General features: G+C 42.1%; 1 protein-coding gene across 3 annotated transcripts in view; it reads right to left on the bottom strand.

The window, feature by feature from the left end:
* Positions 1 to 238: 238 nt before the first annotated feature.
* The window catches only part of CAMK4 (calcium/calmodulin dependent protein kinase IV), a 230,402-nt gene continuing 204,542 nt past the window's right edge, over positions 239 to 26,098 (bottom strand). For all 3 annotated transcript variants that reach the window (XM_053567073.1, XM_053567074.1, XM_053567075.1), the window contains exons 8-11: positions 10,837 to 10,912; positions 5,311 to 5,437; positions 1,922 to 2,074; positions 239 to 775 (exon numbers count right to left, since the gene is read on the bottom strand). In XM_053567073.1, coding sequence (XP_053423048.1) covers positions 395 to 775; positions 1,922 to 2,074; positions 5,311 to 5,437; positions 10,837 to 10,912 — 737 coding nt within the window. In that variant the 3' untranslated portion in view covers positions 239 to 394. The remainder of the gene's footprint in view (positions 776 to 1,921; positions 2,075 to 5,310; positions 5,438 to 10,836; positions 10,913 to 26,098) is intronic.

The following is a 26,098-nucleotide window of genomic DNA, read 5'->3' as shown; positions in this document are numbered from 1 at the left end:
TTACTGCCTCGTGAGAAACCCAAAGGTTTCTTCACCAAAGGGTGAAGGATGGCCATTCAAAGCAAAAACGCTTTGCCACTATTCACTCCAAATGTGTACCACTGGTTGCTGAAAATGTATGTCTGTAAGTGTAATGTTGGGTTTAATTGCAATTTCAAATTTAGCTCATGGGTATTAGGTATCCATTACATGCCGTAGAAGACACTAGTAGTTTCATAAAGCAGTCACATGCATGAAGTTAGGATTTACCAACTGGTATATATGTATTTTTTTTTTTTTTTGCACCTCAAAAACAGAATCACTATAGTGCATATCATGCTTCCACACCTTCCTTGCCGAAGGACAAAGTCCATAAAATGCTAGGGCTTGGCTTCCACCTCTGCAGGAAGGCGACTTAGTACTCTGGCAGGATCACATCTTGCTGTGGCATCCCAAACCCCACAGCAGGCTGTTCTTGCCCTTCTTTGGGGGCTGTGGCTTCCTTCATAGTCTTCCAGCTCTCCTCCATGAGGCCCTCCTTTATTTCGTCGCCAGCCACCTTCATCTCATCCTCCTGCGCCGTCTCGGGGGCCTTCTCAGCACTGATATCTGCATCTTTAACCTCCTCGGAGGTCTGCACCGTCATCAGCTCAGCCTCTTTCTCTCCCTCTGGAAGAGCTGTGCCCACCTTGCTGTCATCTTGAATTGGAGATGGGTCTCGGCTGGCCTTGTGGCTCTCATGGCTGCTGCTGGCACTTCCCAGCCGGGAAGAAGCCACCACGGCCTTCACCGCTGCCTGATAGGAGACAGGAACAGTGTCAGTGTTATTTCCGCTTGTAGTCCCAAATTAGAGCTCAGCCCCAACTTCGCTCTTAGGGAGTCTGATTTATAGCTTAGTGTTCAGTCTTTCAAAGTATATTATTCCTAGATTGTTTGCGGAATGAAAACTTATTTGAGGACAAACAGCAAAACCTTTTAATCCCAAATTAGTGTATTTACTCATCTGGACAATTGACAGCCTAAGTAAATATGCTTACCCATGGATAACCAGTTTTAAAAAATTTAGACTGTGTTTCCCAAAATATCTGTTTTGTGGAACACCCATTCCGTGGGTATCAGAACTTATTATGAGGATGAAAGAGTTCAATGGTCAAGTTAGCATGAGAAATCCTAAATTAAGTCAACATGGTTTCAATCCCAGTAATTTCAAATTAATTTGACCATGGAACCCTTCAGATTTATTCAGAGTCAATTGTTAACCCCCAGATGGAGATTCTGAGATTTCCATCTTATATACCTAGTTCTAAACACCATTGTGAAACAGAAAAAAGCACCTAATCTGTATTCCATATGTATTATATAAAAGTAGATATATTTTGGTGAATGATTTTCTTTATCATTTATACCATTTTAATTTTTGTCAAGTATAGTAATTACCTATATTACCAGATTTAGTTTAAAAAATTATTTTCCAAATTTTACATATTCTAAAGGAAAACAACTTTCTACTGAATGAACAGGTTGAATGAACAACACTGTTCAAGCAGTTCGCCTTAATTAATGGGAAGCAGCAATAACTTGGTGAGTCAGTCTCAACATCTGATGCATTCCTCTTTATGAATAATGAGTTTCATATGAGGAGATAACAAAACTGTAAGTGGGTTTGTGGCAGTGTTGTTGGGATTTCAAAGCAGGATTTTCCCTGGTGCCACAGGAGATGGATAATAGCATTAGATAAAGAAGGATTGAACTTTTATTTCGAGTTCAAGACAAAGTCTCTTTTTTTCTTAAAAAACAGAACAAAACTGGGTGGTACCTGTGGCTCAAGGAGTAGGGTGCCAGGCCCATATAACAGAGGTGGCGGATTCAAACCTGGCCCCAGTCAAAAACTGCAAAAAAAAAAAAAAAAAAAAAAAACCAGAACAAAACTAGGCTATCTTACCTTCAGCTTGCGCCGAGCATTGAACTCTTGCAGCTTCTTTTGAGCCGTGTCCATGTGTACAAAATTGGCTGCTTTACCTGTGACCCACGGGTGTTGGAGAGCTTGAAAGGTAGTCAACCTTTTCTTAGGATCCAAAACAATTAATTTTCTGACCTGAAATTGTAAAGAACCATAAACTCAGAGAGATTTTTATGGTGACATGGGCTTGCCCTCAGCTTGTGAACATCTAGGTCTTGTTTTATTTTCCTAACGGTAGTTATACATTCAATAATAGTAAATACACATTAAAAACTGTTTAAGCCCTCAGGGATCACCGTGGGAAAGACCTGCTCTGGGGGCAGCAGCTGAAGGGGTCTGACAGTCATGCGTCCCCAAACTGGCAGGCTGCTTTCCTTGCTTGTCTGTGGACTCGAAGTTCTATGAAGGCAGAACCGGCATCTGATAATTCTAGGCTGCACTTTTCAATCACCTAAAATTCAGAACTTAAAATACATCTCCATGGTAATGGAATCATCACACATCATTCTTCTTTCCATGAGGATTCAATGGCAAATAAAGGGATGTACCCTAGCCCCTATGGAATACTATCTTACTATTCTATCTTGAGGTTTCTAGATCTTTCTCTAGAGGGTACTTAAAGGAATGAAGTCAGGGCTTAAAAGCCATTTCAGAATCAAAGTAAAGAAGTCAGCGGCTTGAGGGCATGATTTGCTTATAGGACTGAACCAACTCCCCCCTCCCCCCAATGCAGCCTGTTCTGGGAGGTTTCCTCCTACCTGTGAATGCCAGAAAAGGCAACACATGACATAATCCATGGCCCTGGGCTCACTAGGAGTGACCTGGTATAAGGTGGAGACTATTTGGAGCCAGCAGGTGTGCACAAGCCCTGGTTGTCTCTTAAGTCCTCTGGCGACCCAGACACAGGCGTGCATATGAATAGAGAGCCTCTGGACACTCCCCAGGTCCTTTCTCACAAGACCTCATTTCTACCTTAATTCCTTTGTACATGGATTTTAGATACATGTAAAACTCTCTGAAAACTTAAGTAAGACTCTCAATAACCTTACTGTTTGGAACTATTAGCACCAATTGATAAACGAGGTATGGAAGGAAGCTCAGGAAGACTTGGGGACTTGCCTAAGATCAGTTTATAAGTGGCAGAGCCTATATTCAAACTTGACTGTGTGTCAGAGCTCGCTGTCTGGCCACTGTACCATGACGCTGCCAAGACGGTCAGTCTCTCTGACTTTGGCCTGCTCCTGTGTAAAATGAGGGGTTTGGGATGATTTTAGGTCTAAGGTTTTTTCTAACTAACCCTAACATCCTAAGAAGAAGGGACATAGGCTAACAAAATTGGGCAGCAAGTCAAAATGAGAAATTAATGTGATCTGGTTTTCCTTCATGTCTTTTCTGTAGCATTTGCAAAAAAAGGAACATGGCTTTGGACTAGAGAGCCTGATCTGTGGAGGGCAGAGTTAGTTGGTGCCAGTTACTTAAGGTGCATTGTGTGCTCTTAATTCTCACTACAACCTACAGATAGGTACCACTATCATCCTCAATGAGAAAAACACATAGAGAGGTCAGCTGACAAGCCCAAGGTCACACTTCTAGGTCATGAGAAAAGCAGCACCTGAGTCCACATGTGTCAGACCCTGACACACCTGATTCATTATTTCATTCAGTGAACATTAATTGAGCCTATACTATATGCCCATCTAGTAAGATCTGAGTGCACATTTTGTCCTCTCCAAGAGTTTATAATTTAATTAAAGACCACTGAGGAAATGGGGAGGCCAGGGACAAAGGAAGAACATGCTGAAGGAACCAACTATGGAAGGGATGGAATGGATGGGGAGGTGCCCTTGCCTCCCAGGGGATGTCTAATGGCAACGAGGGTTATAGGAGAAGAGTCATCAAGGCAAAGAGGGGTGTGTGTGTGTGTGTGTGTGTGTGTGTGTGTGTGTGTGTTGGAAGGGGGAGAGTGAGAGAGAAGAGAATGAGAGGGGGAGGAAGAAGGAGAGAACCTTACAAAGCAGAAAAGACAGCAGTGACCAATATTCTGAGCTTCACTGCTGAGGATCTGGAAGTCTGATGTGCAAGTGAAAAGAGCTCAGGAAGGAGGGCTATGAAGCTCGTGAAGGTGTGGGGACGATGGGGGGCCGGCTCCAACCAGGCAGTGCCAGGTAGATCTTGTAAGGGCATGGGAGTATACCCTAAGAGCCTTACATTGGGGGAGCGACATGATGTGATCTGTTCATAAGACCATCCCTCTGGAGCCTCTGGGAAGGTATGTTTGGGAAGGATATGGGAGAGTCAGGGAGACCCGAGAAGAGGTGGTAGCAGTGGTCCAGGTGGCAGAAGATGGTGGCTTGGCCTGGGACCGAGGTGTGGAGGTGGAGAGAAGAGGATGGATTCCAGAGCTGTTTAGGAGCGTAGGGTCTGCCATGAGGAGGGAGCTGGGATGATACAGCTACATGGCAGCACAGTACCCTTCTCTTCCCAGTCACACTGGAAAACCATGGGCCTCAGAGACCAGTTCCATGAAAGAACACAGTGAGTAAGCCAGGAATGCTGGAAGGGAAAGAGTAATGGAAAGGGAGTCTGGAAACCTGCACCGGTCCTAGTAACGTCTTTCTGCCCAGACACTGTATGGCCTGTGGCAGTCATATCACCTCTGTAGTCTTTAGCACACTCAGAGGAGGACTAGATGACTCCTAGAATTAGAGATCTAATCTGTTCTTAAGGAGTCAGTTTTGGACTATTTATATGAAGATATTCTCTAGAGGATTGAAGGTAAACATTTCAATCTCATGTTAGCATCTTTATTTAGAAGAGGTAGATCACCTCCCCAATCAGTGTATGTTTCCCAAATGCAAATGAACTCCAATGTTAGCAATTGCAACACAATGTCAAACAAACAAATAAAATGCACTATTAATACAGTGGAACATTTTTTATAATGCCAATGGTATGTAACGGGAGTTGTGTTGTTATCAGGATATTTTATTATGTTTGAATGAAATTTCACTACACAACATTTCTTTATTTAAAGCATATCTAACTCTAGAAAATGGAAAGCATGTTAAAGTAGAATTCTTCTATTTAAATTATGTTTGGATTCACCCAATAGCATTCTTCATAAGCAAGGCTCTATACTGACCAGTAGTAAAAGCTCCTTAATACCCCAGTAACTGTAATTTGTGATAATTCTGCTAATGATGAGTCAAAACATATCTGCTTTACTACCTAAAAGGAAAATTCATTAATGTACATTTTATTAAAAAGTACTTTAAAATTAAAAAAAATGATAGGGGCCAAATTTTTAAAAATAGCATTGCCCATTAATTAGTTAAAACGAATTGATTTCATTTTGTTTTGGCCACACTTACCAAGTCCTTGGCATTGAGAGATACTTCATCCCACCAGGGGGAGATAAAGTAATATTCACAATTCAGAATTCTCCTGAACATGAACTGATCACCTCTTTCATCATAGAATGGTTCAAATCCACAAAGTCTAGAGGGACAAAATATAGGGAATAAAATGTCTTTAAAAGTTTAAGTCTATTTCATCAAATCTCTGTGGAAATTCAACACTGTCTTTTTACACAGCTTCCTGTTATGGAAGCAATTCTACTCAGTAAAGGTGTGTGGTTGCCTTATTACAATTCATTGTCAATAACATAAACACTCAATTCTGTCTTTAAGAAGTAGGACTGACATAAAAACAACATAGGAGTTCTACAAAAAAGCTATAATAAAAAATTTATGACACATAAAAACACGAATTCTAATAGCTAACGTCATGACAGACATTATGCTAAGGACTTTCCACAGATTTTCTTCCCCCCACAGGAACTGGGAAGACAGAAAGAGAGAGAGGTTGATTTGAGTTCCAATTACTATAAAATGGAAGAGTTAGGATTTTGAGAGTAAAGAGATTAAAAATTGGAAGAAAATATTTTTCACTCATTTTTATTCTGCCATATTTGATGAATTCCTCCGTGGAAATGAATCAAGTATTATGATTCATTCCTCTTCCAGTTTGGATTTCAGAGTAAACAAAGGAAGGAGCTAAAACTGTTATCAGGGGACAGCCTTAAAAATGTACAATTAGCTGTGCGGATGTGGCCCCAGGGGTGGGCGACCTCCGTGACCTCATTTTTGTGTCACCCTCCCTCCCTTCTGTTTTTTGTCCAAGGTAATTTATTATTATTATTCTCTCTTAATGGGACTCACTGTTTCTTGCTCCTCACACACATCCTCTCTGGTGGGGAATTCAGGTTTATGCAAAGCTCAAAGGAAATCGTGCCCACCTGGGCCCCTGGCCAGCAGTATGGCTGACTCCCACTACAGCCCCTCTGCCCTGTCTGTGCTCACCTGCTCCAGGCCCCACAGGCTGCCTGTCCCTGCTCCTGACCCCTGGGTCTGGAGCTCCACCTGTCGCTGGGCATCTCTAGAAGGGGCGGGAAGGAGGGGGACTCTGTAACCTCCCTCACTTTTGTACATCTGAAAGAAGTGTCACTCTATTCACTTTCACTTTCCTCTACAGGATCAGCCTAAAATTAATGGGAAAAGTGAGAGACAGGGAACAGGGGACCATCTTGGGCATCCTAAAGAGAGCGAGCTTTTTGTCTGGACCCACCAAGCCTCCACTGCTTAGAAATGAGCGGGGGGTTCTGAAATCACTAGGGACCAGCGCCCAGCCAGGGCTTGTGTCACAGGCGTTGTATCTGAAAAGAATGGGTGTGGTGTGGCAGGAATGAATAAGATAAGAGACATCTTCCCTAATTCTTTCCCAGAGCCAGTCAGGTTGGGGCAGAGGATGAAAAAATCAAATGCATCCTAATAGGGTGAGTTTTTAGGAATAAGTCGATTCTGATGTGCTTTTCCCTACAGAATGTCCCATGGGGAGAGTCTTTGTCTTTTCCAAATATTCTGGAACCAGCTGGGAAAAGACAAGTCGGGAAAAGTGCAGAGGGCGGAGCCGGTGCTTTCTCCTCCTCCCAACCACGCAGTCTGCTTGGAGAAGGCACTCTAGACCCACCTTGGGAAGAGACGCCTGGGAGAGATGGGAGCACCCTGCCATGCATGCCTGACAAGGAGAGTCTGGCCCTGCCTGGCCCTCTCTGCCCCTCCACATTACTAGAAAATTATGGCCTGCAGCCGGTTTGTCATGGGGAAATTAGCCAACTTTCCGGATTTAACTCAGGAAGCTCCTTACGTTTCCCCTTCTGAAAATTTGGAGACACAAACGACAATTCAGAAGTTTTAGTGCTCCAATGCCTTTTCTTTCATTTAAACATGTCAGTGACTTTGTGCTTTGGTGACCAAGGTAAAAAGTTTATGCTGTATCAGCCTGAAATGCCCAAAATGGAAGGAATGTGAGACCGCAGTAAACACACACGCACGCGTGTGCACACATGGTGCAAAATCTCTGCAGAAATGGTAATATTTTGATTCCAACAATGACAGATTACAGCGGCCTGAGGAGTGAGTGTATTATGCAGTCCAAGTCCCAGAGCCTCTGGGCAGAACCGTAATGATAAAAGGGAAGGAGAAGATTTGGGTCTCTGAGATCATCTGATACGGTCAGACCAGGAGGCCCACTCTTGCAGGTGTGTCTGTGGGGCAGAGGATCTGGGAGTGACAGGTGGAGAGACCAGAATTACCAGGAGAAACAATAGAATGACCGTCACTTTTAGCCTATTGCCATCTTTGGAAATAGCAAAGTCATACCAAGAAGCGTGAAGGTGACAAGCTTTTAAGCTTATAAGAAGGAAATTCAGCTTTTAAGAAGGAAACAATGGAGGATTAAAGTGCAGCAATAGCCATAAGAACAGGGGCAAGAGTGAGCAGAGGTTAGTAAGGACCAAACTTTCATTCATGGCTTTTTTTCAAAAATAAACCCCAGACCCCATGATCATATCAATGTACACAGCTATGATTTAATAAAAAAAAAAAATAAAAAAATAAAATAAATAAAAAAATAAACCCCAGAGTTTACATATATAAGGCAAGGGTACGTAAAACAGGGGGCTCAATATTTGGGACACAGAAGAAAGCATTTGACTGAAAATCATAACGTAGTTTCACTGCAACATTTACTTTGCCAGGCTTTGTCAACAAATGGATTCTTAGTTCTAATTCTTTAATCTGTTATTTCTGTACTTTGCCCCCTTCCGGCCCCAAGCCACTATGTTGGAATGAGTGACTGCTGTCTAGAGGTCAAAGTCTCAGGTGATGAGGAAGCCACCAAGTACACAGCAAAGCTAAGCTGGTACAAAAAAGGAGACACGGAAATCCAGGGGCACGACCCTGTAGAGAAAATGGATCAAGGAGATGTGCTTGGTGGACTTCAGAAATTATCAGTGAACTGCGAGCTAAGTAAAAAGTCCGTAGGCTTAGGAACTGACAGAAGTTAGTCGAGAACTAAGAGCATTAGCTGTAACTAGCATCGGTGTTTTCATATTGAGGGCTGCTACTCTTACTTTCAGCTAACACCTATTAATTAATTGCCTTAAGTCTATAAAGACAAAAGAAATATAAACAAATTTGTATGGTTATAAATTAAAGGTAAGGACTATGATAGATTTTTAAATTTATCTTCAGGGTTATAATAAAGTGTTTCTCAAACGATTATTTGTCTTTCCCTTCATTTCCCCATGTCCGTGATCATATTATGGAGTTTGACTCATTCCATATTCCAGCTACTCTGGGTGAAAGGAATTTAATTTTTGACTTCCATCTCTCCACATTCTTTTCTACCATGAGTATCTCAACACCTCCCAGTATATTTCAACACAAAATTGTAATTGGGTACATTTACGTTTTTTTTTTCTTTTTTTTTATTGTTGGGGATTCATTGAGGGTACAATAAGCCAGGTTACACTGATTGCATTTACGTTTTAAGGGCAAACCTAAACTTTTATGTGTATAAGTCACTTTTTCACTCACTGTCGCTAAGCATGATACGTCACTAACATAATCCAGGTGACATTCTCTGCCTAGTATAAAAGTGATCTCAAACACAGTAGAAGGAGTTCTACAAGACAGCCAGGGATTCATTGTAATGAATTAGGCACTTAGTGTGGCAAACATAAATTACCAAAGAGTTTGCACTTTCTGGAAGAAAAAAAATGGTTTTCTACCTCTCCAAATTGTTCTCAAGCTTGAATATATTCTAGAGACACAGAGAATTGAATGCTGAAAATATCTTTTGACATTAAAATCAACAGATGGCTATTTTGTGGGCTGCTTTTAAAACCTTTTTTGTCTCAGCTATCAACCAATACATATACACAGATGAACTTAGAATTTGCTAAAATGCTTGGGGGTCTTACGCCAGTTATCCCAATCCTGGCCCTTAAGACTTGGACATTGCACTTTCTAAGATCATTATTAAGTTAAAAACAAATTAAAAAAACTCCCAAACAACTCTTTTTTTTTTTTTTTTTTTTTGTAGAGACAGAGTCTCACTGTACCGCCCTCGGGTAGAGTGCCGTGGCATCACAGCTCACAGCAACCTCTAACTCTCGGGCTTACGCAATTCTCTTGCCTCAGCCTCCCCAGTAGCTGGGACTACAGGCACCCGCCACAACGCCCGGCTAATTTTTTGTTGCAGTTTGGACGGGGCTGGGTTTGAACCCGCCACCCTCGTCATATGGGGCCGGCGCCCTACACACTGAGCCACAGGCGCCGCCCCCAAACAACTCTTTTTGCTATGGACTGGATCATATCTTCCCCAAGTCATACGTTGCAGCCCTTAAAGTGATAGTATTTGGAGATGAGTCTTTGGGGAGTAATCAGGTTCAGATGAGGTCATGAGGGTGGGGCCCAGTCATCCTGGGATTCGTTTTCTCCTAAGAAGAGACATCAGAGAACTTGGTCTGTCTCTGTCCCTACCACGTGGGGATGAGTGAGAAGGTGGCCACCTGCAAGCCAGGAAGGGGGCCCTCACCAGAACCCAACAATGCTGACAACCTGAGCTTGAACTCTGGGCCTCCAGAACTGCAAGAAAATAAATTCCTGTTGTTTAAGCCACCCAGTTTATATACTTCATTATGGCAGTCCAAGAAGACTGATATACTTTCTTTTTAGTCCTCCAAAATTTTATAGATTTGAATATTACAGATCCTAACAACTGCCTGCAGTGTTCTCTAAGTGGCAACAAAGTCTGCTTATTTTGAATTAAACTCTTGAACTCGATATCTTGTTTTTTAGTTGTCCTACAGCAATCTTCCTTTTCAGACACTCTTCCATTTGTTTGGTGATTTTCCTCATTATGTGCGATTCTAACATCTATTTGGATTTCCTGAATTTCCTTATTTCATATTAGACAGGAACTCAGGAACAGAGCCAAGAATGCCAGAGAGTAAAATATTTATCTCATTTTTTCCCCCCAGAGAAATTTGTGTATGGTATTAAACTCAAAGTCCTAGAAAACCCAACAGAGATTGGAAACAAAATTGGTAGCAAAATGCCTTTAAAGTATTCCTGATAAGAAATATACCAGTTTGGGGTTGTGTAAAAAATTAAATAGCCACTTGCCTTTTAGAAGGACTAAAAGTCTAATTATTTTAGATATGATGTAAATAAGTAAAACAAAAACAAGTTTAATAGGTGGACTTGGGTTTTGCATTCATTACTTTTGTCAAATAATGAATTATTCCCCAAATCTCTCATATACAGAATAGCAGATAAGCCACAGAAAAACACTGGACAGAAGTTCTTGCCCTAAGAAAATGATAAAATAAAAATGAATGCTCATTTTCAGAAAATCCTATAACTACTTTAGTACATGATAGAAAATCATAAAAAGTCAAAGTAATCTTGGTTTTTATGAGTACTACAGGTACCTAGAAAATGTTACAGAAAGGCAAACACTTTGCACAGAGATTGGTTTTCTTCACTTACAAGATGTAGGTGATTATTCCTACAGACCACATGTCCACCTCAGGTCCATACGCACAGCCTCTGAGAATTTCAGGTGCTGCAGGAAAAGTGAAAACTGTGTTAAATTAGAGCTTAAATTCAACATTCACATTTCCATTACCAGCAACGGAAAAGAAATTAATTCATCAACAAAACTTCAGAGCAGTTTCATTCAATCTTCTCTCCCCAAAGCACGGTTTAGGGCTAAAAATTCTTATGTCTACTTTAGTAGGAGAGATTATGGTCTCTGTGAGTTTGCAATGCATAAGAGAAAAGCTATTAACTTTAATATTCTACCTGGGAACATTATAATACTGCTCAAAGAGATAGAGCTTTATCTCTGCTACAAAAAACCCCTTACTTCAAAGGGAGCTTTGTACACAGAAAAGAAGGAAAGGAATGCTAAGCATAGGGAAAAAGTCAAGGGAAAAACATACACAGTTGAGCTGCCTCCAGGTCTAGCACTACGGGAGCAGGGGAGTCTGTGAGCACGTGTGGCTGACCTGGTTGTGCGCAGGGTGTGTCGGGGTGGGGGTGGGGTGGGGGATTAGTAACTTTCTAGCGCTGGAAGGTAGGGAGAAGGGCTATGACGAGCCTGGACATACACAGGTCTCTGAAGAATTGCTGGCCCCAGTCAGCTTGGGGTCACAGACTGAGAAACGAGGCCTTCTCTGTACAGAGAGCAGCTCACAGTATCTCTGACTGCCACTGCTGTGGCCCTGGAGTGGAGAATGGCAAGATCTTTTATATTTTTATTACCTTGGTTTGGATCTGGGTTCAGTTGTTTGCCTTGAGGAGTTGGGGTGTTGTTTGTTTGCCTAACTAACATAAGAAAAAGAGAAGATGGGGTCAGGCCTAGCCCCAGAGTAGCCTTCTTTTGTTTTGACCACAAGTGCTCTTTGATAATTGCCTAGGGTTCTTTAAGGGAGGTTTGGGGACAAGGACATCACACTTGTCTGGGCTAGGGGCCCGTCCACAAAGGCTGGAAACGTCACACTCGGTACTGGCTGTCTGAGGGAGCTCTGGAAGGAGGCTGTCCTCAAGGGCTCTGGATTCACTTTATGGGGAGCAGTACTGTGGATGTCTGCTGACCTTTCCCCGTACTATCCTCTACCCTGTTCCAGTTAGGATTTTCTCTTTCCTGTAGAAACTGTGTGACATAAAATACAGGCGATGAAGAGCCGACATGGTAAAATGAGGGTGTGTGCTTTGTCTTTCTAAACAGCAATTCAGCAAGATGCACCCTTTAAGAAATTGTATCTGCATCCAAGCTTTTCTTATCTACAGATGAATTATTGCTAGAAAAATTTTCTTTAAAAGATTTAATGAACAAAATTAAGAAATCCATGCTGAATGTCAACATCATTCACTCTGTTGGTAGCTTTCGTTCCCTAAGGCAGTCTGCACACGCAGAAGGCGCCTCTGAACCCCAGCAGTGAACTCCCACTTGCAAGCACTTTGCTGATCGCCCCGCATGAGGAACTCAGATTAAGTTGCTGCTTGTAGGAGGCAGCCACCTCTTGTCTTTGTCTCTGGGAGCTGTTGCAGTCAGGGAGCCAAGTACCTGCACACTGAGCATGCGTCCCCACGGAGGTCTTCACACCCGGGAGTCTTATCTGGTCTGAAATGCTGTCACACCCCACATTGACATTTAAACATAAATACAGAAATATGTTGGGGAGAGACTTTTACATTTTCTGGGTCTTGGTTTTTAACCTCTGAAATGTGAATGAATTGAACTACTTGATTTCCAAGTTTACCTTGAGTTTTAACTTGCTACCTGCTGTGATATTAGTAAAGGATTAGTTACTGATCAGTCAAGCACGAAGCAAGGACAAGCACAAAGTTCTGACCTGTGCGCCATGCTGCACCTCCCATTTCTTCTGCTAGGACCGCCTGTGCCAGCTGGCTCTAGGGAAATCAACTCTCCCATCCTGTGCTCACCTGAGTTCACCTGAGATACCTCCTGGCAAGGGTCAGGTGTTTTCTGTGGCCTTTTCTTACAGCTCCCAGCCCAAGGGCCCCAAAGAAAGTGACTACTGTGGAACCAAGTGCTTTTTGGATCTACCGTAGGGTATCTGAGTTTCATATCTGAAACGGCAATATCTGATCTCCCATCATAGCACTGGGTGCAACCTTACTTTCTGAAGGCAATTTATTTTCCTGTGAGGCATGCTGCTCCAATATGAGTAAGCTTGTAATGTGAAAGGATAAACTTCCAGGGGGGTGGTAACTGAGGCAAAAGGAATATAGAATGTCTTTGCCCTAATAAATTTCTCCAGGAACAATTGTTTCTCAGAATAATGTATACATATATGTGTTATACATATGTTATATACATATATATTTATTTATTTTGAAATAGGGTTTTGTTCCTTTGTATCTCAGGCTGGAGTGCTGTGGCTCAATCACAGCCTTGAAATCCTGGACTCAAGAGATCCTCTCACCCTAGCCTCCCAAGTAGCTATGAGTATGGGCATGCACCACCACACCTGGATAACTAAAAAAAAAAAAAAAATTAGTAGAGAGAAGGTCTCACTATGTTGCCCAGGCTGGTCTCAAACTCCTAGCCTCAAGAGATCTTCCAACTTTGGCCTTCCAAAGTTCTGGGATTACAGGCTTGAGCCACCATGTCTGGCCCAAAAAGAATGTATATTTTTAAAAGGTAATATAAAATTGGGGTCAAAGTCAAGATATCTAGGTACAATTGGATACCCTCTTCAATAACCTTTAAATATTTTCTGTTACTAGTTAATATGACCTTGAGTTTGTTCAAAACCAGCAGAACTCACTTGTGTAATCTAGCTGAACCCTTTCCAAGAGCTAAAAGCTTTTCTAGAATGAAGTTTGGGTTCTGTACTCCAGCCTTTTAAGTCTCCTAGGTATCAGATGTTCTTGGAAGATGATCCTACTAATTTGTGATCTTCTTAGGCTGAGACATAGTTGACTGCTTTCAATTTAGCTCAAGAAAAGGTACCAATTAGTCTACCTCTAATGCTATAAGCACTTCCAGCTGTCCTTCACTTCAGTACAAAAACCAATACAAGTAGAAAAACTCATTTTTAAAAAACATGTTTTAGAAGACTTAGAATTATCTTTTCGGAAGTATAGATGTGTTGTATGATTCTCTCCTACTTATTGAGTTAAGACTACCGAGTGGCACTCTTAATCAGAAGACTTTTTCATGCTATTGTTAACTCTTTTGAGAAAAATTCATCTGAAGGAGACTAAGGTGGATGAAATCAACAAGTTCTCCACTCAATACATAACTCATCAAATATTTATTAAGCACCTCCTGAATGAGATGTACAGTGTAAGAGCTGCTGGGGGATAATGGGCTGTTCAAGATGATAAATCCCTGTCCCCCAGAGCTTGCATTTGGTGGTGGGGCAGATGCTAATCAAAATCACCAGATGAAGAAAAGCAAAGTAGTGAATGGACATGCCTGGAGTGGGATTATCTCCAGTAGGGGTTGGCCTGATCATAGTCAGGGAGGGTGACCAGAGCAAGCAAAGTTTGAATTGAGATGTGAAGGATTTAGAGAAGTTAATGAGGAAAAGGTGGGGAAGGAAGTGGCTGAGGAAAGGGAGAAGAGAGCTGCAGGGGGAGAAGCACCTATCTGAAGATGCTGTGCTAGGAGGAAGCAAGGGGCACAGGAGGGACTGGAGGGGGCCAGCATGCAAGGCAAAGATGGCAGACAGAAGCAGCCTGTGTGTGCCCTGCTGTCCCGGGGAGGATTGAGAATTGCAGGTGGATATGTACCCATGCAGGGCTCTTCTCAGAAAAAAACCTGTAAACTCCCATAAACATGATGCAGGACATTCCTATTGAAGGGGAAGGTGATGAAGCAATTCACTCAGCAAGCTTCAAAGGTGAAGCGAGGCATCCATACGTGAGGAAGGACAGGAGGACAGAGGCTTGGGGTGCCACCCTCACCCCATGGGCACTGTGGCCTGAGTTGTAAGGGGGCTCCCTCCACCACCACAGACCTCTATCAGGGCACTTCTATGAAGAGACATGGCAATGGGGAGCAGGTGCAACAGAGATCTGGTGGCTGCGGTCCCAGGGTTTTGCAGCTGATGCCTTCTGAGCCCTCAGGTGCATTGCACTAGGTCTGCTCAGGACTCAGCTATGCAGCAGCAACTTTTGCAGTGCCTCAGCTGGGCTGGAGAGGAAGCAGGCAGAGCAACGCTCCCCCAAGCCATGCCCTGTGATTGGCAGCCAAGCATCCTTCCTTCCCCACTATGGGGTCTGAGCAAAATGGGCCTCAGGCACCACCTGGGAAGCCTTCGGTGACTACCTCAGTAGGACCTAGACAGGGGGAGGACTATGGTCAACTAGTAGCCTGCCTTCCACCATGGCCTCTGTGCTGCTGGAACCAACCCCTGCATGGGCGACATGGAATCTGTAGTGCCCACACTGGGGAAAGAGCTCCCTGACTGTGAAGCTCTGCCTACATGGTCCCCAGTTTCAGCTCCAAGGCTCTTGGCCAGGCCTGTGTCCATGGCTCTGACCCTGTGGCTCCAGAGCTCCAGGCTCCATGACACCATACCCAAAATTTCAGTGTTGACCACAAGACCCCACCCTAAGTCTTCACTATGGCCACTGAGCAGGAAGAACTGCCCTGAGGTCCAATACTTTGCCATGGACCCCAAAGCCTCAAACTGTTATTACACCTGGACCTGGTTCAAGCAAATGTCCATAGCCCAATCACTCACAACCACTGCCTGGATAGCTTCTCCCAGCTCCCACTGTCACCCCCATGGGGAGACCCTGGGAAGAGTAATCCCTTATGGTTCTGGCCTCCAGGGAGGGGGTCTTACCCAGCCCCTAAATTGAACTTCCAACAACAATCTGGGAAAAATCCACCACCCTGCATGGAGATCACCCAGCACTGACTTGAATTGTGACAATTACAGGGGAATGGGGCAAAACAAAACAGCTGCACTATACTCTCTCAGGGGACCTGCTCTCCCCAGATAGGTCAACATGCCAGAGTATGACATAAAAGCCACCATCCAAGGATTTCCTCTTCTTCTTTCTAAGCAGGAGAATTCCCAGCGAATGAGAACCAGCAACCTGTAAACTATTTGCCCTGAGCCAAGAGAAGAGGATTCAGATCAGAGGAAGCCAGCAAAAGAACCCCAGCAACATGAAAAATGAAAACAATGAACACCCCCAAGATATCACAATGGTGCTACAGTAGTGGACTCCAACCAAAGGAAATTCTCAAAATGACAGAAATGAAATTCAGAGTATTGATGGCATATAAGATGAATGAAATTAAGGAGAAAGTTGAAAATCAGTAAAAAGAGGCCCCCTAAATATTTCAGAAAAATCAATGAGAAAATCTAAAAACTCACTAAAGAGCTAGACAACATAAGAAAGGGAAAAATAGAACTTAAATAAATGAGGAGTCAGTTACAGATTTCCAAACACAGCAAAAAGCTTCAATAACAGGCTAAGCCAAGGAGAAGAAAGAATCTTGGAGTTTGAAGATAAGGCTCTTAAGCTGACTCAGTCATTCAGAAAGGCAGAAAAGAGAATAAAGAAGACTGAACAGTCACATGGAGAAATATGAGACTATGTGAAATGAACTAATCTACAGATGATAGGTATCCTTGAAGGAAAAAAGAAAGCAAAAATCATGAGAAATCTATTGCAGGGAATTATTAAGATAAACATCCCTGATATAACCAGATACTCAGACATCCAGAGAGAAGACAGTAATTGAACACTGGGAAAATCTATAGAAAATAGGGCATCTCCAAGACTTGGTCAAAGTCAAAATGAAGGAGAAAATTCTGCAAGCTGTAAGATGAAAGCAGTAACTAACCTACAAAGGAAACCCCATCAAGCTAACCACAGGTTTCTCAGTGGAGACCTTGCTGCACAGAAGGGAGTAGGGCCTCAGTCTTCATAAACAGAACAACTGCCAGACTAGAATTTTGAAGCCTGGGAAACTAAGTTTCATAATTGATGGAGAAATAAAATCTTTTTCAGACTGAGGGAATTAGTCCCGCCCAGATTTGCCCTAGAGGAAATACTCAGAATTGCATTGTATGTGGATCAACAAGATAGACATTATCTGTGTAAAGTCCCTCAAAGCTAAAGCTCATAAAAAAACAATAGCAGGCCAGTGGTCCCAGCTATTCCAGAGGCTGATGCAAGAGAATAGCCTAAGCCCAAGAGCTGGAGGTTGCTGTGAGCAACAAAATGAGACTCTGTCTTATAAACAAACAAACAATAGTGCAAGAGGGAAAATGAAGCAATCAGTTATTACCTAACACTATTTGGGAGATGAGCATGCCAGTAGCCCTGACTTAAGCATTATAAAAACTTTCCATATAAGAAAAACACACATTTTATCCCCTTCATATTCTGGGGAAAAAGGAAGCCAGCATGGCTGGAGTTGGGCTTGGTGTGCAGCAAGCCCAGGGTATGATCAGCACCTGTGAGGCAGATAGAGGCAAGACTAGGTAGCTGGTCAGGGGGGTTGCCTTTTTTATTTTGAGATTCTGCATTCTGCTTCATTTTTAGCCATTCAAAACATCTGGGAACAAAACCTACATGTATGTTAAAGCTTGATTTCACCCTGACTTTCCAGAACTACTCTGCCTACCAGAGCTGAGGGGAACACACTGGGATTCTTCACTGTGGGGGTTTGTCTTGAATCTAGAGTTTTCTGGGAGTCAAAAAAAAATCTGAGGCATCTTTAGCCCAGAACCTAGAGTTTCTCCAAACGTTGCCTGTGGGAAGTGCACAGTGTGGAAGGAAGGGGATGGAGGGAGAAGGGAGGCGGAATGTATCTACAGGATGCAGAAGAGCAGTGTTTGGAAATTCTCTGCATCTTTCCTATTGCTAACCTGGCCTAGGAACCCAGTGGGAAACGATGCACTTAGGGCAGCTGCCTGTGGGCGGCAGCAGTGCCCACAGCAGGGCAGACTACAAGCTGGGTGCTTTTCTTAGTGTCTGTACCAAGTTCAGTCCTTTGGCTGTCACCTACATTTACTAAGAAAGGAACATAACCTGTTTCAAATGTGGTGCAATTTTTGCTCCCACGATGAATAAGAAAGGTAAGTAGGCTAAGTGCTAGGACAAAGGTGAGATCAGACTGGAAGACACTGGAGGCTTCCAGAGGGGGTTGCCTCTGGCTAGAAGCAGCCTTGGCAGTTTACTACAGGAACCCAGGAGTACAATCAATCAGCTCTGTCACAGCCACGCTGTGAAAGTTTGAGAAGGACTGAGAAAGGATTGGAGAACTCTGTCACTCTGGTTATCTGTGACTTGAGAGTAGAGTGTATGAAGAAAAAGCGAGAAACATATTTTGAAACACACGTGATCCGCCTTAGATTCTGCCTCCTTTCCTTTCCTTTCTTTGGGGCTCCCGGTTTTGCACACTGCAAATATCCATCAACCCAACTCCCACTACATATTTTTCATCTAAGCTGTTCAAAAGTCTTCCTTGCTGTAAGAATTGTGTTCTCTTTGTGTAAATCTTATAAATGGGTAAAGAAAGATAGCCTGTTTATTTTCCTTATGTTTTTACTTTTTTTTCAGTTTTTTTTTTTTTATTGTTAAATCATAGCTGTGTACATTAGTGCAATCAAGAGGTACAATGTGCTGGTTTCGGGGCTGGGTTTGAACCCGCCCCCTACAGCATATGGGGCCAGTGCCCTACCCTTTGAGCCACAGGCACCGCCCCTTTTTTACTTTTTTTTAATAGTACCCTGAGGAGAAAATCGAATACTTGATTTGGGGAAAGAAATAAACACTACTTATTTTTATTACTCTGTGAAAATTTGCTTTTCTATGATTCCCTTGAGCCCTCCTATCTCGAGGTGTTTGCTGTTTTCCCCAAATCTCAATCACACTGAGTCTCCTGGTCACTTCAAAGTTGTGATGGATGCTGGCAACACAGTATTAACTGTTGAAAAGCTGCCTTTCAATTTTTATGGCATGAGGTGGAATAAAATAAATGAACCCAAGTTGTCCTAATGTCAACATGATGCAAGACTCTCCTGTGCACGAGGAGGTGCACACATAAAATAGTGGCATGGAATTTAGACCATCTCATGTAGGAAGCATGGCACCTACTGGGCTTTTCCCTAAAGGAACTATAAACCTTCTCGCGATGATTATCAATAATAATCCTCTTGGAACTTTTTATTTTTATTTTATGCATATCCTTTTTGTAGTAACATTCTAAAGTGGAACATTTTGTGGGTGTTCAGGGCCCAAACAAGACGTGTTAAGCAAGTCTTCTACCCACTTGCCATCAATCACCTCTTCCTTCTGACCCCTCTTCCTCCCATCATTCCACCCTCATGTATATAATAATAGAGTTGAGTCTTCACAGATCTGTGAATTCTCCGGTACAGCTGGTTCTGTTCTTGAAGTAGTGCCCTATATAGAAGTGAGCATCGAAAATGACTTAGGTTGTGGAGACCCAGAAGTTCAGGATTACTGTTACATTAAGGGACTGTCTCTAAACTCAAAGAGAATGTGAGAATTCAGAAGAGGATCTGGCAGACGATCTTTGAAACTCAAGTTCATCAGCTATCTCAGGCCAAATGTATTCAGTTAACTTTGATTTATGAAAGTGGTTGCCATAATCTTCAACTAAGTTTACATATATTGGATATAGACAGCTTTTGTGGTGATATTAAAACTGTAATACTGAGTGATACAAATATTGACGATTCTCTTCCTCCTCTCTCCTCGCCGCTGGCCCTGGGTCCTGAGAGACGAGTCAGTGAGCCTTTGGGAGCACTTCCCAGGCTGGTGGTGCAGTCCTTCTACTGCTTTGTTAGAATATTGCTTTGTGTAATGAGCCAGCAAACTGTGCCTTGCAGCTTCCATTCACAATTCCTAATTCTTCCCTCTGCGGCTTCCTCTACTTGAAGCTGCATAAATAATAAATGTGGTTCCTCCTGTTCTCTTTGGCAGTGTTGCTGAGAGATAGTCTTGGTGGTCTCCTCTTCTAGATTCAGGATGCCTGAGAGTCTCATGACTTTAAATACCTTCTAAATGCTGATAATGGCCACGTTTATATCAACAGCCAAGCCTTTGCCCCTGAACTTCATACATACATTCCCTTCTGCCCACATGTTGCTTCCACTTGTATATTTAATAGGCATCTCAAAATTAACAAGCCCCAAACCTGTGGCTCCAAAAGTCTTCCCCATCTTAGTAGATATTAGCTGCATTCTTGCTTGTTCACTCTCCCCGCTCCTAGCTTGCCACCACATGCCAACCAGCCACTCTCCTGCTTGACCTCAAGGACACTCAGGCACGTTCCTGCCTCAGGGTTGCTGTGTTTTGTGCCCTGCACCTGGAAGTTCTTTCCCTGGACAGCCACATGGCTTGCCCTCTCCCTTGTCTCTCTGGTCTTTGTTCTCACAGGAAGCCTTCCCTGATCACCCTGTTTAAGTTGCAACCCATGCTCCTTTGCCAACTTTGTATTACTCTATAGCAGTATTTTCAGCCGGTGTGCCATGGCATACTGTTGTGCCATGAGAAGATCTTAGATATGCCTGAAAGTTTCTGAAAATCATTAATTAAATTATTTCCAAAAGAAGTTCAAAGCACAGTAAACATACTTTTTTTTTTATCAACATAATTTAAATGTGCTGTGGAAGTTTAACTATAGGTTCAAGTGTGCAGTGAGATAAACAAGGGTGAAAAGCACTGCTCTGCAGAAACGATCCCCTTTTTCTGTGTAATTCACATATTTATTGTATTGTCTTCTCTCCCTAAAATATAGTACGGTGTCCTTAAGGCAGACATGTATTGTTTGACTTTTACTGCAGTATCTCTAGCATGTACAACAGTGCCTGGTGCACAGTAGAAGCTCAGTAAATACTTGTTAAATTAAAAGAGTGTGAGTCTCTACACAACTCATGTTCCACAGAAAACATTTTGTTCAGGGCTGTACCAGATCAATACAAAGATCCCAAGAAACTCATTTTTCTCCCAATTTCCAACTTCCAAGGCAGCTTTTGATAAGTTGGCATCCAACCTGCAGAGTCCCTGTCCTCTCCAGAGTGGAGAGCAAGAGTTGCTGTTGATGACCTCTCCTCCCACCCTGTATCTACCCCCACTTTTCCTTTGCTTGGCATGCTTGACTAGCTCAGAGGCTGCAAGCACATGGGACAGCTGGGTGATGGCTTGGGGGTGCAGCCTGTCTCAGGGAGGAAGAAGGGCTACAGTCAGGAAGGGGAGATGGATATGGGCGCCCTTCCCACCTGCACAGCGTCCTGTGCTTCTCTCCCTGGCCCCTTCTCCCTCCCTTTCCTATTGCCTGCAAATAGCCCAAGAAACATGGTGTGCAGGTCTCAGCTGGTCACCTGTAAAGCCACAATTGACATTCACCATGCATTTAATCTATCTCAATTCTTAAAATTTAATTGTAAAAAGGTAGTCACCACTTTGGTTATTTAATTAATTCTTGAATAGATTATCCCTTACTTGATTTGACTACCAGTATAATTTGATACTCTTACTATTTCACTTTAGACATTTATTCTTCCAGAAATGAACACAAACAGTATGCTTTTTGTTAAACTGAAAGCTTCTATTTTACATTATTAAAATTCCTTCTTTTATTCCATTTAAATTTGGGGATATTTTTTCATATTAGAACGTGTTCATATTATAGCAAATGTAGCTTATTGATTTACTTAACTCTCCGTTTTGTTGAGACTTACACAGAGATCTCTTCTGTTCAACTGTAAGCTGTTGAAAATTTGTCTTAAATTTTTCCCTACCTCCTTAAATACCAAAGGTCCAAATCTCTCTCTAGAACATAACAGTCACACATGCATCTGTGTGGCTTGTGTTTTTCCGGGTGCTTTCTCAATCTTTGGCTTAATAACCTCTACTGATTGAGCTCTTTGCTGCAGTCATTTATTTTGGGTTGCCAGTGGTGGAATATATGTATTCCTCTATATGTGGAAACCTCCAGAAACTTGTAGAAATTGGTACCCGCAGACCCTAAGTTCAGAGATTTTTGCATACAGTGGGAGCTCATTCTTCAGTTGCTAATAATTGGCCTTCATTTTTGTTTAAACAGAAGCACAACATATATTCACCATTACCAAAGCCTAAAAATTACAACACATTGTTATGCTCAGGGGCTTAGCACATGGGGTATTTTTATGTATTACTATTTTATCTGAGTTATGCCAATAGGACTGTCTCAGAAAATAATGAGACCTTGGCAAATGTCAAAAGAAAATCTTAACGGCTTCTAGACTCTGAAAATAGATTTTGGATAAACAGACAAGTACAAATATGAAGCATGAACATACATTAAGCTCGTGAATAAATTAGATAATTGTGATTGACAGAGATATTCTTTTACCTAGCCTGTTATCACATTGACTTTTTCCTCTAACAGCTTGTACTTCCTTTGTATTGGCAGGGCTGGGTTTGAGACATCCACAGATTTAAAGCCTTAAAAATCTAGACCAGTTAGGACATTTTGGCAGTAAATATTTTATGGTCGCATTGTAGCATGTTTATTAGGAACCATTTTTCGGTGGATCTTTTCTTTTCCTTTCCTTTCCTTTTCTTTTCAGACCTGTCAGATGGATAGTTGGGATCTCTTGCTCTCCTTGGGGACAAAGGGCAGCTCTGCAGTTGGTGCTGCCCCGTCTTGATCCCTGAGCGATGGTCCATACCTGGGGAGCAGAGACTGTCCTACCAGTCTTTCAATCAGAACTTAGCTGGCTAACTGCAAAGGAATACAGAGGGCTCCCTAGCCTCAGGTCAAACAGCACAGGTGTGGGAGGTGACCCAGAACAACCTTAAGGCTAATTATCATGTCATTAACTTAAATCTGTGTTATGATTCACCCCCTAAATGGGCTTTCCAAGAGGCTCATGGGAAGTCTGCCTGCACAGTAGACTCAAGTCATACAACTCCCAGCTGTCCATCAGTGCGTCCATGAGGACATCGTAATCATGATGAGGGTACAATCCAGACACTATACAATAAGACCCCAGGCCATAAAGAAAGGCTTTTCTGTTAGGACAAGGGACCATCTGTTGTCTGTGCTGACATATCTTACTCTGTAAACCTATATTATCCATCATTTCACATTTGTCTTGTTTTTGGTGGGTCTGGTCATTCTTTGGCCAAGAGCACACCAAGAACGAAGAGTAAGATTGTCAAACCGGATGGACCTACTTCTGTTTCCAATGACAAGATGTTGAGAATCGCTTCAATGTTGAACTCTTCCTGGATTATTTTAGAACGTATTATTTTAGTCACTGATTTCATTTATCTGGACCACAAATTTTAATTTTCTAGACTAGAATTTGGTTTTGACTGGGCTCATTTCCCAGGAAATAATGAGTATTTGCTGAAACAGGAAGCATCTGTGATTTTTTTTTTTTTTTTTTGGTGGTTCACTTATAGGAGAACTCTCTGTTATTAAAATCCTGGGGCAAAGGTTCTTTGACAGAGGCAGAACGGGTGTCAGAATTTTCCTTTTTTTATTTCCTGAGAAGTGACAGATGGTATAATATAAACACCCACTCTCTCAAAAAATGTAATTTAAAAAGTTTTCCATTGAAAGTAGGAACTAGACCCAGTACATGGAAGGATAATGGACCTTGGATGTTACAGCCCTTCTAATAAGCAATGAAACAAACTCAGACCTCCTCTCTGTCAATTATATGGGTCTCTGATACCTTTTTAAGTTAAATGCAAGTCTCTGCATTATTGATACTTAAAATTATTGTTTGTACTATGATTTTTTTTTTATATCTTAAAAAACCCTTTCTAGCTAGAGATATTGCCCCTTCTGGGGTTAAGTAATTCTTGAAGATAACTAAGTGTCCGGCCTAGAGCATGCCTTTCATATACAAACTGAAAAATCCAGAGCCATTTCCTCCCTTCTATCCCATATACCCCAGAGACTATTCCTCTACCTTGATAATCCAGGGCCAGGTATCAGGCAACCTATGGAAATTATTTAAACTAGTCAACCCTAAACCGTTCACTCTGTGCTGCCTTGCCTTTCCCAAGGAAACCCCAATAGAAACAGTGGCCTAAACCTTCCTTACTCTTGTCTCCCGCCCCGACCACCTTGGTGTCTTTCCCAAGTGGCCCTGTGTGACCTGCCATGCTTATTGTCTCTAGGACCTGTGAGTGTAATAAACTTGTTTTTTTTCCTTAGTCTCTCGTCTGTCTTCCCTTTTGGCCACACCAGATTGTACCATAAAAGAACATAAAATAGTCTTCCTGTAAAGTTCCCCATGTGATAATGATTCTCTCCAGTCTTGCATTTGAATCATTTCCAACTCTTTCTTAAAATGGACAGTTTCCTCTCCACACACTTATTTTCAGAAAGATGCACATTGAACTTATGACAATCTGTATACAAAGTGCAGGGAGAAAGGGCTAGAATTGAGAGTGATCCTCAAAGCAGGTTCAAGCTTTACCTGCAAATGGCCTAATTTTTATGATGAATACAAATATTCACTACTATATTAACATTTTTTAAATTTGAAACCCTGGATCTTGCCTCTGGTCTAGGCCGTCCACTTCCTATTGTTAATGTTACTCCCCACTCCCATCCATGAATTTAGGTTTTTCAATAATTCCTGTTACCAGACATAGGAATCCTGCCTCCTATTCCCATTATGAGGTAATATTTCAGTGTATTTGCTCTGGGGCAAGAGTGTGCTATGGATACATAATATTTATTTATATATAATGTGAACCTTGCTTCTATATAAAAATACACTGAACTTACTTGTTTTTGACTTCCAAGCCTGCCCCAGTCCCTATGATAGTAATTCCATGTATCTGTTTAGCACTTTAGAATCCACAAAGCACATTTATTTTTCCTCTCAATCCCCAAAGTAGTTATGTGAGGTAAGCAGAGTTGCCCGGATCCCCAAGGCTTCCCTGCTACTTTTACCTCCTTTTCGTACAATGTGGCAAATTGCTCCTTCTTGGTAAACTGATACCTACAACAGAGGAGGAGGATTACCTCCATCACTTTCAACCTCTCAGTTCCCTCTTTCCCCATTATAGAGCCTCTAGGGTGATATGGATATGTGCAGGGGAAAAAAACCAAACAAACATAAAAGCAGCCTCCATTATAAGATGGCATTATCTTTCAAAAAAGGGAGGGGTCTGTTTATGCCTAGGACAAGAGACTGAAGTAGTATTTTACAATGCTACCACATTTTTAAAAGTAAATGATCGGATTTAGGAGTAGATGGAATACATTTTCCACTAAGAAGTCATTTGAGGAATGACAGCAGTGGGTGTGTAGATTTCTGACATTAGAAGGGTAGGAAAGAGCATTTACAGTAGCTTTCAAATTTTTCTGTTTTCTATCCATCTCTTCTCCCCCTACCCCAAATCCATCTGTCATAATGTGTCATAATGTTACTATCAAGTTACTTATAAAATACAGACTTGACTTTAAAATATTGCCCTAATGAAAAACCTTCGTTGGGTCACCATCACCTACCAAATCAAAACTGAATCTGCCTTTCTTGTATAGTTTATGAAATCCTTGAAGAGCAAGACTACACCATGCTCACCTTGCAATGTCAGTCCCTGAAGTGGAGCCTGTCAGAAACTCAGTGTTGATTTATGAATGATTGACTCCTTCATTCACAGTGCTGTGAGAAAGAACTTCTCTCATCGCTGATTACAGCCCTTGATGTAAGGACACTGCGCCTCTTAGTCACTGCAGGGACTCGGAGAGCTCACTACCACACCTTTTCTTGATCCTCCCATTCCAGGGCTGCTCAGTTCTTAGCAAATTGTTCCCATTTACCAACCTCCCAGGAATATTTAGTGTTTGGTATTAGACTATGATTATTAAATTGCCTATCAGCTTTCTTCTGATGGGAAATTCTTAATTCGTTTGATCATTCTTTTCTCAATTCTCTGTTCAATCCTTCTGTCAATTGCTTGGAAATGAGTGATGACAATTGTTTAGCACATGGTACTAAATTCAAGATTATCCCCACCCACCTCCCATAGTCTTGGAGACCTAGAGGCATGAAAGAAATACAGAAGGACAAGTAAGGGCATGTGAATTAGAGAAATAAAAAGTACATGTGGCACCATTAGGAGAGAAGGGCCATGGGTGAGTCATCAGTGATGAGTTCTAAAGAAAATAAAAAGCACAACAATGAAACAAAACCAGAGGGGGTCTACAGCGACTGTGCTATAGTGCAACAGGAATGTGCTATAGTGCAACAGTTTTCAC

Source organism: Nycticebus coucang, chromosome 17 (genome assembly GCF_027406575.1).
Source record: "Nycticebus coucang isolate mNycCou1 chromosome 17, mNycCou1.pri, whole genome shotgun sequence".
NCBI classification, from domain to species: domain Eukaryota; kingdom Metazoa; phylum Chordata; class Mammalia; order Primates; family Lorisidae; genus Nycticebus; species Nycticebus coucang.
The sequence above is the reverse complement of the archived record's forward strand: the minus strand, read 5'-3'. Positions and strand labels throughout refer to the sequence as shown.